The 14,196-nt window shown below is 52.2% G+C and overlaps 1 protein-coding gene across 2 annotated transcripts in view; it reads left to right on the forward strand.

Annotated features, from left to right (window-relative positions):
- ADGRD1 (adhesion G protein-coupled receptor D1) overlaps positions 1–14,196 on the forward strand; it is a 185,927-nt gene that overhangs the window by 58,615 nt on the left and 113,116 nt on the right. For both annotated transcript variants that reach the window (XM_024256382.2, XM_024256383.2), the window contains one exon: positions 1,791–1,932. In XM_024256382.2, coding sequence (XP_024112150.2) covers positions 1,791–1,932 — 142 coding nt within the window. The remainder of the gene's footprint in view (positions 1–1,790; positions 1,933–14,196) is intronic.

Below are 14,196 nucleotides of genomic sequence, written 5' to 3' on the forward strand. Positions count from 1 at the left end.
GAATCGATGCCCCTGGTTTGCTCCAGACCCTGTGAACTGGTGATGATCTGCAGGAAGTCGCTTCTGCGAGAACAGACAGGGTGTTCATTCTCTATGACGCCATCTTTGTAAACACTTTGTATTTACAATTCCAGGAATAATTCTGCGTGCTTCTTGGAGGCCTGCTCTTTTTCAGGGATGTGTGTAAGGAGACAGTGCAGAGGCCAGGGGTGAGGGGGGACATGCTCCTGCTCCATGAGCCCCACCGCTCATCCCAGGCATGGTCACTGAACATGGTGTTTGAATCTAGTTAGAAGGAAAAACAAGTTGAGGGAGGAAAAATACGGTGCCCCCAGCTCCCAGGGCCCTGTGGGATGTCCCAAAGGTGGTTCAGTGGGTGTCGAAACAGGGACCTGCAGGTTCCTCTGTCGGTCAGCGCTTTGGATGGTGGACGGGGGAGGTGCACAGGACCCGGGTGAGGCCCACACAGAAGCAGACGGCTGGGTGACTGCGGGGGGCCTGGTGACAGCACATCTCAGGCATCTTTGTGTAGTCACCCCAAATTCAAATTCATGGAACAGATACTTGGTGACCTGCTGTGTGCCGGGCAGGGCTGGGATCAAATCAGGCAAATGGGCTGAGGGCACAAAATTAAAGGAGCCGGTCCCCCTTGGGGTCGTGCCCAGTGTGAGCACCTTCTTCAATCTTGCCCTTCAGGTACCTGGCTTCCCTCACCCTCTTCCTGGCCCTGAATATATTTTCAAGCTCATAAACCCATGAGACAGCCACTGTAGACATCAGTTAGGCTCCTTTAGATTGGGCTGCCAGGGGCGGAAAACCCATCTTAAACAGTTTTAGGCAAAGGGGGAATTTATTGGATCATGTAAGCCGAGAGCTCCGCAGGCAGCTGGCTTCAGGAGCAGCTCGATCCAGCATCCCATTGATGTCGCTGGTCTCCATCTCTCAGCAATTCCCTTCTCAGTCAGTCTCGCTCCTCATGATTGCAAGCAGCTCCCAGGGCCTCGTGCCTCAGGGCATGAGGAGAAGTCTGGCAGGGAGAATGAGGGTCTTTGAGCCCACATTCTCCCCCCACTTCGCCTTGTGGCATCTCCTAGGATTTGACTGGATTGGGTGTCATTCCTAAATGGTCCCCGTGGCCTGAGGGCTGCAGTGCACTGACTGATCCAGACCCAGATACCAGGGCTCCCTCCTGAGCCAAGATAGAGTCAACTCAAGGCTGTATGGGCTGTGAACGGAGAAAGGGATGGCCACCTAGAGGGGAATGCAGGTGCTTTGATCAGGAAAATGATGAATGAATACTGGGTGGGCAAAACAGCAGATGGCCACTGCACCATCCTATAATCAGGGAAATTGACATTCAGACAGGGTGAGTTACCTGCCCAAAGTCACACAGCTGATTAAGTGGAATTGCTGAGATTCATGCCCTGTTGTTTTGAGCATTTCTGCTCATCCATGCTTCCTGGGCCATCTCACTTTTCTTATAAACTCTTTGAGGTCAAGGGCTCTGTCTCACCTCTTGGTCCTGGTATCAGACCTTAATGAGAGCACGTATTGAAGATGAGAATTCAAGGGACAGAGTTAAAACACAGAATAGTTGAACTCGCCTGCAGGTACTGGCTTCACATCTTGAAGGAGAGCAGCTGGAGCTGAATGAAAGAAACCAAATCTTCATCCAAAGAAGATTTCCGTCTCAATAGTTTTGGGTGGAGCGCTGGCTCCCAGCCCAGATTCTAGCTATGTGCTGCTCCCCTGCGGTTCCCATTTTGTAACGATTTCTGTCTCTTCCCAAGGATCGCGGAGGCCATGCATCACCAGGACTACCTGCTGTTCGCCACCAGCCACCTGATTTCCCTGGAGGTGTCCCCTCCGCCCACCCTGTCTCAGAACCTGTCGGGCTCTCCGCTCATTACGGTCCACCTCAAGCACAGATTGGTGAGTGGCGGTGCCTTCACCCTTGTTGCCGCCTTTGATCTGGTTTCACACTGAAGAATGTTGGGTTGTCTGTGTGCTTGCATAAAGAATCTCCAACAGCCTTGGTGCCGGCCCGAACTGGAATCTTCCTCTCCCTGGAGCTCCTTTTCTTGGGCCTTTGTTTCTGAGCTGCAGTGGGAGGCCCCTCGCATAGCCTGGGCTGGCCGCGCGGTGTCGATGTTGGGGAAGAGGCTTCGAGGTGGCTCTCCTAGACGTGTGTGGAGATCTTCCTCATTTATAACAAGTGTCCTTACTGGAGGAGGGGGGTACCTTGGCCATCGCAGTTACCATGTGTGTTAGCCATCAGCAAGATGCAGCACTGTGTTCTGTTAGAGAGAAACATGCTTCAGAGCTCAGGAAAAACCATTTTTATGCTTCAGGCATTGCGTGATAAGCTGTTGGTCCTGATGCTTCATAACCGCTCTCCTCTCCACATGTCGTTTGTTTTTGGCAGTGAGTAGGACTGACAGAGACATTGGGGATACTGATGTGCTGCCGTTCTTTAGTAAAAGGCAAAAGATGTATACAATCTGAGGAGCAACCAGAGTATAATGCTGCCGTTCTTTAAAAAACACATGCACTGTTCCCCACTCCAGGTTCATGTCAGGAGGTATGGTGTTGATGTGACACTCAAAGGGTGAGATTTTTTAAAGTGTTTATTAAAGAACTCACTGTGTTATTGGTCAGGATTAACACTAAAGGCGTTTCCTGGCAGGATTTTCTATTTCATTCTGTTTGGCTCTGCTTTATGGCCAAGGCCGACTCTGTGCGCATACCTGGGTGGGTGCTCCTGTTCTTTCCGGAGTGACTGTGTTTCTGCCCCACCTGGGAGGGGCCCACATGCTTGTGCTGCTGGGTGAGCTGGGGCAGTCAAGAGATGGTACTGGACATGGAGATGGGACTGGAGTTGGAGATGGAGATGGAGAGGGGACTGGAGTTGGAGATGCAGATGGAGATGGGAATGGAGTTGGAGAGGGGACTGGAGATGGAGATGGGAATGGAGATGGAGAGGGGACTGGAGTTGGAGATGCAGATGGAGATGGGAATGGAGATGGAGAGGGGACTGGAGATGGAGATGGAGATGAAGAGGGGACTGGAGATGGAGATGGAGAGGGGACTGGAGATGGAGATGGAGAGGGGACTGGAGATGGAGATGAAGAGGGGACTGGAGTTGGAGATGGAGATGAAGAGGGGACTGGAGTTGGAGATGGAGATGAAGAAGGAACTAGATTTGGAGATGGAGATGGAATTGGAGATGGAGATGGAGATGGGAATGGAGATGGAGATGGAGATGGAGATGGGACTGGAGTTGGAGATGGAGATGAAGAAGGAACTAGATTTGGAGATGGAGATGGAATTGGAGATGGAGATGGAGATGGAGATGGGAATGGAGATGGAGATGGAGATGGAGATGAAGAGGGGACTAGAGTTGTAGATGGAGATGGAGATGGGAATGGAGATGGAGATGGAAATGAAGAGGGGACTGGAGATGGAGATGGAGAGGGGACTGGAGATGGAGATGGAGAGGGGACTGGAGTTGGAGATGGACATGGAGTTGGAGAGGGGACTGGAGATGGAGACAGAGATGGAGATGGGGATGAAGAGGGGACTGGAGTTGGAGATAGAGATGGAGTTGGAGATGGAGATGGAGATGGGAATGGAGATGGAGATAGAGATGAAGAGGGGACTGGAGTTGGAGATAGAGATGGAGATGGGAATGGAGATGGAAATGGAGATGGGAATGGAGATGGAGATGAAGAGGGGACTAGAGTTGTAGCTGGAGATGGAGATGGGAATGGAGATGGAGAGGGGACTGGAGTTGGAGATAGAGATGGAGTTGGAGATGGAGATGGAGATGGGAATGGAGGTGGAGATGGAGATGAAGAGGGGACTAGAGTTGTAGATGGAGATGGAGTTGTAGACGGAGATGGGAATGTAGGTGGAGATGGAGATGAAGAGGGGACTAGAGTTGTAGATGGAGATGGAGTTGTAGATGGAGATGGGAATGGAGATGGAGAGGGGACTGGAATTGGAGATAGAGATGGAGATGGAGATGGGAATGGAGATGGAGAGGGGACTGGAATTGGAGATGGAGACGGAGAGGGGACTGGAGTTGGAGATGGAGATGGAGATGGGAATGGAGATGGAGAGAGGACTGGAATTGGAGACGGAGATGGAGATAGGAATGGAGATGGAGATGGAGAGGGGACTGGAGTTGGAGATGGAGACGGAGATGGAGAAGAAGAGGGGACTAGAGTTGTAGATGGAGATGGAGTTGTAGATGGAGATGGAGATGGAGATGGGAATGGAGATGGAGGGGGACTGGAATTGGAGACAGAGATGGAGATGGAGATGGGAATGGAGATGGAGAGGGGACTGGAATTGGAGATGGAGATGGAGATGGAGAGGGGACTGGAGTTGGAGATGGAGATGGAGATGGGAATGGAGATGGAGAGGGGACTGGAATTGGAGATCGAGATGGAGATGGGAATGGAGATGGAGAGGGGACTGGAATTGGAGATAGAGATGGAGATGGAGATGGGAATGGAGATGGAGAGGGGACTGGAATTGGAGATGGAGATGGAGAGGGGACTGGAGTTGGAGATGGAGATGGAGATGGGAATGGAGATGGAGAGAGGACTGGAATTGGAGATGGAGATGGAGATGGGAATGGAGATGGAGATGGAGAGGGGACTGGAGTTGGAGATGGAGACGGAGATGGAGATGAAGAGGGGACTAGAGTTGGAGATGGAGATGGAGTTGTAGATGGAGATGGAGATGGAGATGGGAATGGAGATGGAGAGGGGACTGGAATTGGAGACAGAGATGGAGATGGAGATGGGAATGGAGATGGAGAGGGGACTGGAATTGGAGATGGAGATGGAGATGGAGAGGGGACTGGAGTTGGAGATGGAGATGGAGATGGGAATGGAGATGGAGAGGGGACTGGAATTGGAGATCGAGATGGAGTTGGGAATGGAGATGGAGAGGGGACTGGAGTTGGAGATGGAGATGGAGATGGAGAGGGGACTGGAGTTGGAGATGGAGATGGAGATGGGAAGGGAGATGGAGAGGGGACTGGAATTGGAGATGGAGATGGAGATGGGAATGGAGATGGAGAGGGGACTGGAGTTGGAGATGGAGATGGAGTTGGAGATGGAGATGGGAATGGAGATGGAGAGGGGATTGGAGATGAGACTGGTCACCTCAAGCTCCTTGCCCTTCCTCTCTGCAGGTGACCAGCCATGAGCCGGTTTTCAGTGTGTCCCCTGCCTTGCTTCCTCCACCCCTCCCCAGTGTCCCTCTCCTTCCCAGTGACTTCTCACCACCTGGACCAGCAGCCTCCTCGTGTTCTGTCTGCTCCATTCTCCCCACAGTTTACAGATGTATTTTCAAACACACAGATCAGGTGGTGCTACTTACCTATTCAGAGATCTTCTGGTTCTCAAGGTTCCCTGAAGGAGAATTTACACTCGGCCTGTCGGCAGATCTCTAGCAGACCCTTCCCGTCTGGCTTTCCATCTGCACCTCTGGCTCTCCTTCCAAGCCCAGCAGGCAGCTGCTGTCATTGCTGGTGCTGTTCCCTGTGCCTGGTCGGCCTCTCCCACACCTCTGCTGTCTGAGTTCACCCATCTCAGGAGGAGCCTTCTCTCCTCCAAGCCCTCTGCGGCCTGCACAGAAGGGAACCTCCCTCCATGCCATCTTTGCACTGCATTAGCACAGAGTCTCAGCTCTGTACGCTATAATCATTTGTGCTAATCAGTAATCCCTTAAATGGCCTGCAGCTTCTCAGAGGCTGCCAGATCCAGCATGGAGCCCACTGCCCTTCCCCACCTGCCCACAGCGAGCCTTGGCACTGAGTGGAGGCTCAGGAGATGCTTGTTGGGTGAGTGCTGTGCTGGAGTCAGTGCCCTGTCTTGCAGTTGTGCAGTTGACATTTGTGTCTTCTCTTTGTATGGAGAGAATCCTGGTCCCCTGCACAGGCTGTCCCCTCTGCCGTGACGTCAGTGAGGGTGTGCTCCACGGGCTCAGCCTGTGTTTGGAAATGTGGCTGTAACATGCAGCAGAGACACTTGCAGCTTCTGGGCTTGAGGGTAGGGCAGTGCTGCCCCGAGGCGTGTCAAGCCTGTAGTCAAGAGTCTGTAGCTGGGCGCAGTGGCTCAGCCTTTCATCCCAGCACTTTGGGAGGCCAAGGTGGGCGGATCACCTGAGGTCAGAGTTCGAAACCAGCCTGACCAACATGGTGAATTCCCGTCTCTACTAAAAATACAAAAATCAGCCGGGCATGGTGGCACAAGCCTGTAATCCCAGCTACTTGGGAGACTGAGGCAGGAGAATCACTTGAACCCGGGAGGCAGAGGTTGCAGCGAGCAGAGATCGCGCCAGTGCGTTCCAGCCTGTGCTATAGAGTGAGACTCTGTCTCAAAAAAAAAAAAAGTCTGTAAAGGCAGGAGGCTTCTTCTGAAGGACTCTGGAACCTCTCTGTGCTCTGAGGTTGAAGCTGTCCTTGTGAGTGAGGCGGGCACTGTGAATCACAGCCGACCACAGGGGCTGAGGGACGTTGAAGAGCAGGAGTCAGGGATCATCCCAGAAGGTGAGGCGGGGGCAAGTGGAGAGGGGAGGGCACGGGCAAAGAGGGGAGGCAGGAGATGAGAGCACAGCTTGAGTGCCAGGGCTGCAGGGGGCCACACACTCAGTGAGGTTGCACAGGCACACATGCACACACATACGCATACATGCACATGCACACAGTCCACACACACCCAGTCCACATACACTCAGTCCACACAGTCCACACACACCCAGTCTACACACACCCAGTCCACACACACCCAGCACAGACACACACACTCAGTCTGCACACACCCAGTCCACACACACCCAGCACAGACACACACACTCAGTCCACACACACCCAGTCCACACACACTCAGTCCACACACACCGAGTCCACACACACCCAGCACAGACACACACACCCAGTGCACACACGCTCACTCCACACACACTCAGTACACACACCCAGTCCACACACACTCAGTCCACACACACCCAGCACAGACACACCCAGCACAGACATACATCCAGTGCACACACATCCAGCACAGACACACCCAGCACACAAACACACCTAGTGCACACAGACCCAGCACAGACACACACAACACAGACACAAACACCCAGTGCACACACACCCAGTACACACACCCAGCACGGACACACCCAAGTGCTCACACACTCAGTACACACACACCCATCACAGACACACCCAGTGCACAAACACCCAGTCCACACATACCCAGTGCACCACGCCCAGCACAGGCACACACACAGTCAGTATACACACACCCTGTGCTCACACACTCAGTACACACACACCCAGCACAGACACGTACTCAGTACACACCCAGTGCATGTACCTGCATCCAGCACCCATATGGGCACATACGTGCACATACCCAGCCTCAGTACACCACACCCCCCCCCCCCACACACACACACCCACATCGCATCCTTGCTAGGCTGGCAGGTAGGAGCTCTGGAATTTGGAAAGTGGAAAGTGATTTGTTTTGTCTGGTACCGGTTGTCCCTCTCCTGCACAGAGCGGGTCTCCGGGGTGCCTCGCCCAGGGGCCTCATGCCTGTCTGCTCTCCCGCCCAGGCAGCGCCCTCCTCTCCCACCCCTCCAGCTCCCCGGAAGGCAGGGTGGCAGTAAACTGAATCACGGCTACGCGGTTAGATTGCAGGGCTGACGCCCGCGCGCTCCCAGGCGTCCGCAGGGCTGACCCTTCACCCCGGGATGAGGGGCATCGGCTCGGGTTTTGGTTAAATCCCGCCGTGCCCCTGCTGTGGAGGACGCCCCCTGTGGTGCCTGGTGAACCTTAGTCTTAGAGATCGGCTCATCCCAGCGGTTTCCCACCGAGAGGGTCCACCAATGGGAGGAGACGGAAGCTCCACCTCGGGTCGGCCGCCTGGCTCAGCGCTTCCCTCGTGCTGCGCCATCATTCACTGACTTCAGGCCACGAGCACCCGTATGTTAAAAAATCCTGCTCTTCTATTTTCTTAGGAAACCACCTTGAGTCAGTTATGACCGGTGCAAAATGAAATAGAAAAGAGCCCACCTCCCTGATATGTGGAGGGTTTTGCTTTTACACACGAAGGGCAAATAAACGTATTCTGCTTAACGCTGTTTAATGGCACCATTGGATCATTTCTGTTAGCAGAGGCGTTGACATTCTCGTGGAACTTCTTTCTCAAAGCACAGCCGTTTCATTTCCACCATCCTTTCTCAATACGCTCAGTCATTTTCTTTCAGGACAGACCAAGGTGTTTGAGAGGGACTTTGCTTTTGGCTTCCAGGGCCCAAAGCTTATTCTGGTTCTGTGAGGTCCTGCAGGTGGGGGCAGGAGCCCGGTTGGGGCCTGGGGACATGACAGGCAGCGTCTCAGCGACGCCGGGGCACAGACTCGTAGGTGTCTGGTTCAGAACAGCCGTGGTGGCCCAGCCTGTGCCCAGGTGTGCACACTTCAGAGCCCTGCACAGACGCCTCTGCAGGATTTTGCTTTTTAACATTATTTGCTCCCCAAACTATCAAATAATCCAGATTCAGACCCTGACCTTGGGCCGACTCAGCAGTGGCCTCTGGTGGACTGGCTCCTGCTGCTCCTCCTTGGTCACCCTGACCTCTGGCCACTGTCCCACCCAGCTCTAGGGGCACCCAGTGGGCTGAGACCTTCTGCAGCTCAGGCTATGCTGTTGGGCAGAGCGGGTCTCCAGGGTGCCTCACCCAGGGCTACTCAGGAGGCCTTTCCAGCAGTTCCACTGAGGGTCTGGACAGGGATGGTGCCCACACACCACCCTAGGATGCCAGGGGTTTTTGACATGACGATTGATCAGAATCTGCAGTGTTCTCTTCAGTCAAAATTGCTCACTGCATTCAATCGAAATCTGAAGTTTTAAATCAACATTGAAATGTCAATTTCCCAGGTCAATGAAGATGAAACCTTTTTCCTTAGAAGGGAGCAAGGAATGAGCGAAGCAGAGTCTTGGGAAATTTTAGAATTAGAATAAGCACCAAAAATACGTATTGCAAAGAGCCCAGTGCTGTCAGTTTGATTGCTGTTGTCAAAAATTTGCTCATCAGACAGCCTCAGCTCCACCTGAATGTCAGTCAGTCCCAAAGCCAGGCCATCGCTCAGGCTGTCACAAATTCTGGAAGGGACTGAGTGTAATGAGGGTGCTCCAGGGAGAGTTCCAGGGGCAGGACCCCGAGCTCCATCCAGGGGAGGGGGTGCTCGAGGGAGATATTCCAGGGAAGGACCCCGAGCTCCAGCCAGGGCAGGGAGTGCTCCAGGGAGATGTTCCAGGCCAGGACCCCAAGCTCCGGCCAGGGTAGGGCTCTGCCCCTCATGCATGCCTAATAGCACCCCAGGGCTGAGGTCAGGGAAGAGGTTTGGTTCCCCAGGCTCACACGCAGTGGGGCACTGGTGATCTGAGGAGGGAAACGGAGGCACTGGTGGCAAAGGGAGGTCTGTAAGCTGAGTGCTCTGAAATGTTGGCCATGCCCACCTGGACATGGGCCGGGTCTGAACGAGGCAGTTGCCCGAGCTGTGGATGCACTCACATGAAGCCCTGGCTAAGGCTGAATGCTGGACGTTGATCTGAGGCCCCTGGACCGCAAAGAAGCCCTCAGGCTCTCTCCTTGTGCAGTGCGGGGGACCTGTGTCCTCAGGACTGGGCACCTCCTCAAACTAGGCCCTACTCTAGGTGTGGCTTTCAGGGGCCAGGCCCGGGATGGCCAGTGTGAGGAGCAGCCCTGGACACAGGGTGCCTTCAGGCTGGGTTTTGGCCTCCTTGGGGTGTCACCATCGCCACAGCTTGTGACTTTCGAAGAGCAGCCCGGAATCTGGGCTTTAAATTATATCCCTGGATGTGTCTTGTTGGCAGCTAATTCAAATTTGTTTCCAGTGTTGTCAAAGAAACCCTATGTGTGGGTTGCATTCAGCCAGGAGGTCAACAGTTTACAACCTCAATGTTTTAAGCTTTTTATTCTGAAATGATTTTAAACTTACAGAAAAAAATGGCAAGAATAGTATAGAATTCCCCTGTATGTCTACAGACATACAGATCATTCACCCGACTTCCCTGACGGTGGTATTTTTAAGTACAATGATTGAAACCAGTAAATTGACACTGATATTAACGACAGACGTTTTTTGAATGGTGTTGGTTTCGTCAACTGCAGCTCTTTTTCAGTCCCGGGGTCTCATCTCGGCCGGCACAGAGCGTTTAGTTGTCACGTCTCCTAGGCAACTGCAGTCTGTATGGGTTCTTAGCTTCCCTTTGTGTCCCATGACTTTGACACTTCGCGGTGGCCCAGCCGGTGCTTTGTGGAGCATCCCTGGGCACTGTCCGATGCTTCCTCCCGATTAGGCCGATGCTGTGCGTCTTTGACAAGAATGCCAGAGAAGTGAAATGGTCCTTTCTTATCGCAGCATCAGGCTGTGTGAGTCGGCCTGTGGGCTACCAAGCAACAGACATTTATTTTCTCATCGTTCTAGGGGTTGGAAATCCAAGATCAAGGTGTCGGTAGGTTTGGTTTCTCCCAAGGCCTTTCTCCTCGGCTTGCAGACAGTGTCTTCTCCCTGTGTCCTCAAGTGGTTGTCCCTCGTGCGTGTCTGTGTCCTGATCTTCCATTTTTTCTTTTTTTGAGACAGAGTCTCTCTCTGTTGCCCAGGCTGGAGTGCAGAGGTGCAGTCACGGCTCATTGCAGCCCTGGTCGCCGGGCTCAAACCATCCTCCTGCGTCAGCCTCCTGAGTATCTGGGACCTCAGGCATGCATCACAATGCCCTGCTCGTTTTTCAATTATTTGTAGAGATGAGATCTCACTATGTTGCTTAGGCTGATCTTGAACTCCTGGGCTCAGGCAGTTCTGCCTCGGCCTCCCAAAGTGCTGGGATTACAGGTGTGAGCCACCGCGCTCGGCCCTGATCTCTTCTTATAAGGATACTGGTCACATTGGATTAGGGCCTACCCTAATGACCTCATTTTATCGTAATCACCCCTTCAAAGACCCTGACTCCAAACACTGTCACGTTCTGAGGTACTGGAGGTTAGGGCTTCAACAGGTGACTTTAGCGGGGAGCAATTCGGCTCCAGCATAGCGAGTATGGGATGTGAATGTTCATTGTTGCCGGTAATGCTCACTCGGATGGCGTGGGTGAGGTGGTGTCTGCCAGATGAACCCACTGTAAAGGGATGGTTTTCACCTTTGCCTAGAATAAATATCTTGGTGGTGGGGAGATACCATGAAACTGCACAACCCTCCTTCAGCTCATCTTCCTTCATGAATTTCTACATCCACTGATGGCTCTTGCCTGCAAAAATTTTGACGAAATGTTTGCCGAATGATGACTTTCCATTTCCATCATTCCTTCTGCATTTATTAATTGGAATTCTATGATAAGTACAAACCATGATTTATTTATTCAGTTGCTTGTGTTGCTATGACTCAGGGATACTATTTCATCCCACAGGGCGCCGTCCGGCTCTATCATTACGGATTCTGTTGCTCCCGTTGTTCCAGCTGTGACCATCAGGAGCTCTGTCCAGTTGGTTTCTGCCTCCTTTGATGCCTCCCTCATTTTTTGAGTCCCTCCTTACATTCAGGCATTAAAGATATGCTGGGCTCATGGAATCGGCTCTTTACCTGAGGAGCCCTGGTGCCTTTGGTTGGAGAATGGCATTTAGAAAGCAGGATTAGGAACAGGCGTGCTCATTTCTGCTGGAGCGTCACTGTTCTCAGTCCTCTCTCTTGGTGGATAGAGCCGGGAAATCTGTGTGTGTGTGTTCTCAGAAGCACACGCATGCACCTGCATCTTCCTGCATTTTTCTGTGTGTCTGTATGTGTGTCTGTTTTGCAAACTATGATTGCATTCTGATACCTGTTTCTGGTCTAAGATTGTGGGATTCATTTAGCCTTTCCTTGTATGTTCTTCTTTCTCCCAAAGTAGGAAACCTGTCTCTCATTATTCTCAATAATTTTATTTGTATAAATGTGCTGCACACACAGGTTCAGAATTGCTAACCCACACCCTTGTGGGAACGTATGTACTGATGAGGGGACAGTGTTTGTTCACATCCTCTCTGCTTTTAGCCTTACACCATATAGTTAAGATACCGTTTCTCTGCATTCCGTAGCTGCCTCCTTTCTTCTGCCTCCGTTCCTGTAGCATCACGTAGAACACAGTCAGGTTTATCTGCTGTCATTGGTACTCTCTTCTGGGTCCCCCACAGGTTGGTTGATTTTCAGTGTTGATGTATTTGAGGGGTATGTGAACCATACTGTGGTTCTAAAGGCAGATCTACACCAAGGCTTCCTCCGAGGCACAGCCCACCCCCGCTCTGTCTCTATCCTCCATTCCCTGCACCGTGTTCCCACCTACTTCCCCAGGTAAGCAGGTCCCATTTGTGTGTGTGTGTGTGTTTGTATTTCTTTTGTGCCAAATGGACAGATACATATACTTTTTAAATAGTCCCTTCTATCTCCTGTGAAGGGTGGTACACCATAGAAACTCTTTGGTACTCAGTTTATCCTGGAAGTCACTCCAAACCCGTCCGCAGAGGCCTTCCAGCTTCTCAGCTGCACAGAGCCCCACTGTGTGGGTTTACTCAACCATCACCAGCTTATTCAGCTCGTCTCCTACTCATGGGCATTTAAGTTGTTACCCATATTTTGTATAAATAACTTGTTACAGCAAATGACCCTGTGAACCTGCATATTCCTGCAGTGGGCGGTCCAGCCTCTGTTCTGGAAACCCAGAAAGTTTCTATTTACCAGCAGATGGACCTTCTTCTTCCCCTTATGTTGACCCTCGGGCAGTGTTGAGGGGCAATGAGGTGACAAACAGCAGGGAGAAGATGACCAGTCTTTGCAAATAGACAACTCAGAATGGCCCCCAGCTAGCCGCCTTCTGCTCCTGACCCTGGTGTGTGGATTTAAGTCATTTCTGAAGAGTCAACCTGATGAGCTGTCGACCACAGATGAAGACAGAACGGATCTGAGAGATGAATGATGTATCTGGGGTTAGCATCTGGATGATCCGAGTAATGGTTTTGGGAGTGGCAAAGCCTAGAATTAGCCACCCCTGAGGGACAGTGCTTTCCTGCCCCCGGCAGAGCAGCCTGGGGGGAGTCGTGCGGGAAGCAGGTGCAGGCAGCCCCGCTGGCCGGGTCACTGGTGTTCTCTGTGACGTTAGGGTCAGAGAGGCCCACATGGAGGGCTGGAGCCTGGTGCTGGTGCCTGATGGCTAGCTCCTCAGTGTGCTGGCTCTCCTGGCAGAGGGGAGGTCGAGCGTGGCTTCTAGTGGTCCCTAAAGCCACCAGGGTTTCCAGTGTGGCTGGTGCTACAGCAGACCCAATCGAGCGTCCTGTGTGTTTTGGAAACATTCAGTCATGTTCCGGTCAGTGATAGATTGCGTATACCACAGTGGTCCCATCAGACTGTAAACCAGATTTTCCCTGTACCTTGTCTATGTTTTGATGTGTTTCGATGCACAGATCCTTCCCATTGTGTTACAGCCGCTGGCAGCGTTCAGTACAGTAGTGGGCACAGTTTGTAGCCTAGGAGCAATAGACTGCTCCATACAGCCAGGTGTGTGGTGGACTACGTCGTCTATCTTTGTGTAAGTCCCCTCTGTGATGTTCACAGCACGATGAAATCGCCTAATGATGCATTTTCACAATGTGTCCTTGTCATTAAGCGATGCAAGACTGTACTCCTTTTCCTTGAGGCACCATTCAGCCCTCCCAGACACGAGAAGGGAGCAATGGGAAGGGAGCAATGCAGCAGGCGTGTCCGTGTGAGAAGCTTGGGTAGGGCTCTCTGGACCATTTTCTCACTGGTCCTGAGGCCTGCTGGCCGTGGCCCGAGGGCAGGGACGGCATGGTGGCCTGGGGGAACTGTCTCTGCAGGCACTTCTCACCTCCCTGCTCCAGTGAATTACAGGCGCTGTGGGGTTTGATGCCGTGGATAGAAGTTTTGTAGAAGGCCATGTTTGTGTCTTCTGTGAAGTATGAAAGGTGCCAGTTTGAAAACCAGAGAAAAAGAAAGGGTGGATTAAAAGGCAGTCCCCATTTTAATGGTTGGTTACTGTAGTTATTTTTAAAAAAAGAAAGTGTTTGAATAAGGAATCCTATCTTGAAGAGAGGTGGAGAGGAATTTTT

The sequence above is a fragment of the Pongo abelii genome, chromosome 10, assembly GCF_028885655.2.
Source record: "Pongo abelii isolate AG06213 chromosome 10, NHGRI_mPonAbe1-v2.0_pri, whole genome shotgun sequence".
Taxonomy (NCBI): Eukaryota; Metazoa; Chordata; class Mammalia; order Primates; family Hominidae; genus Pongo; species Pongo abelii.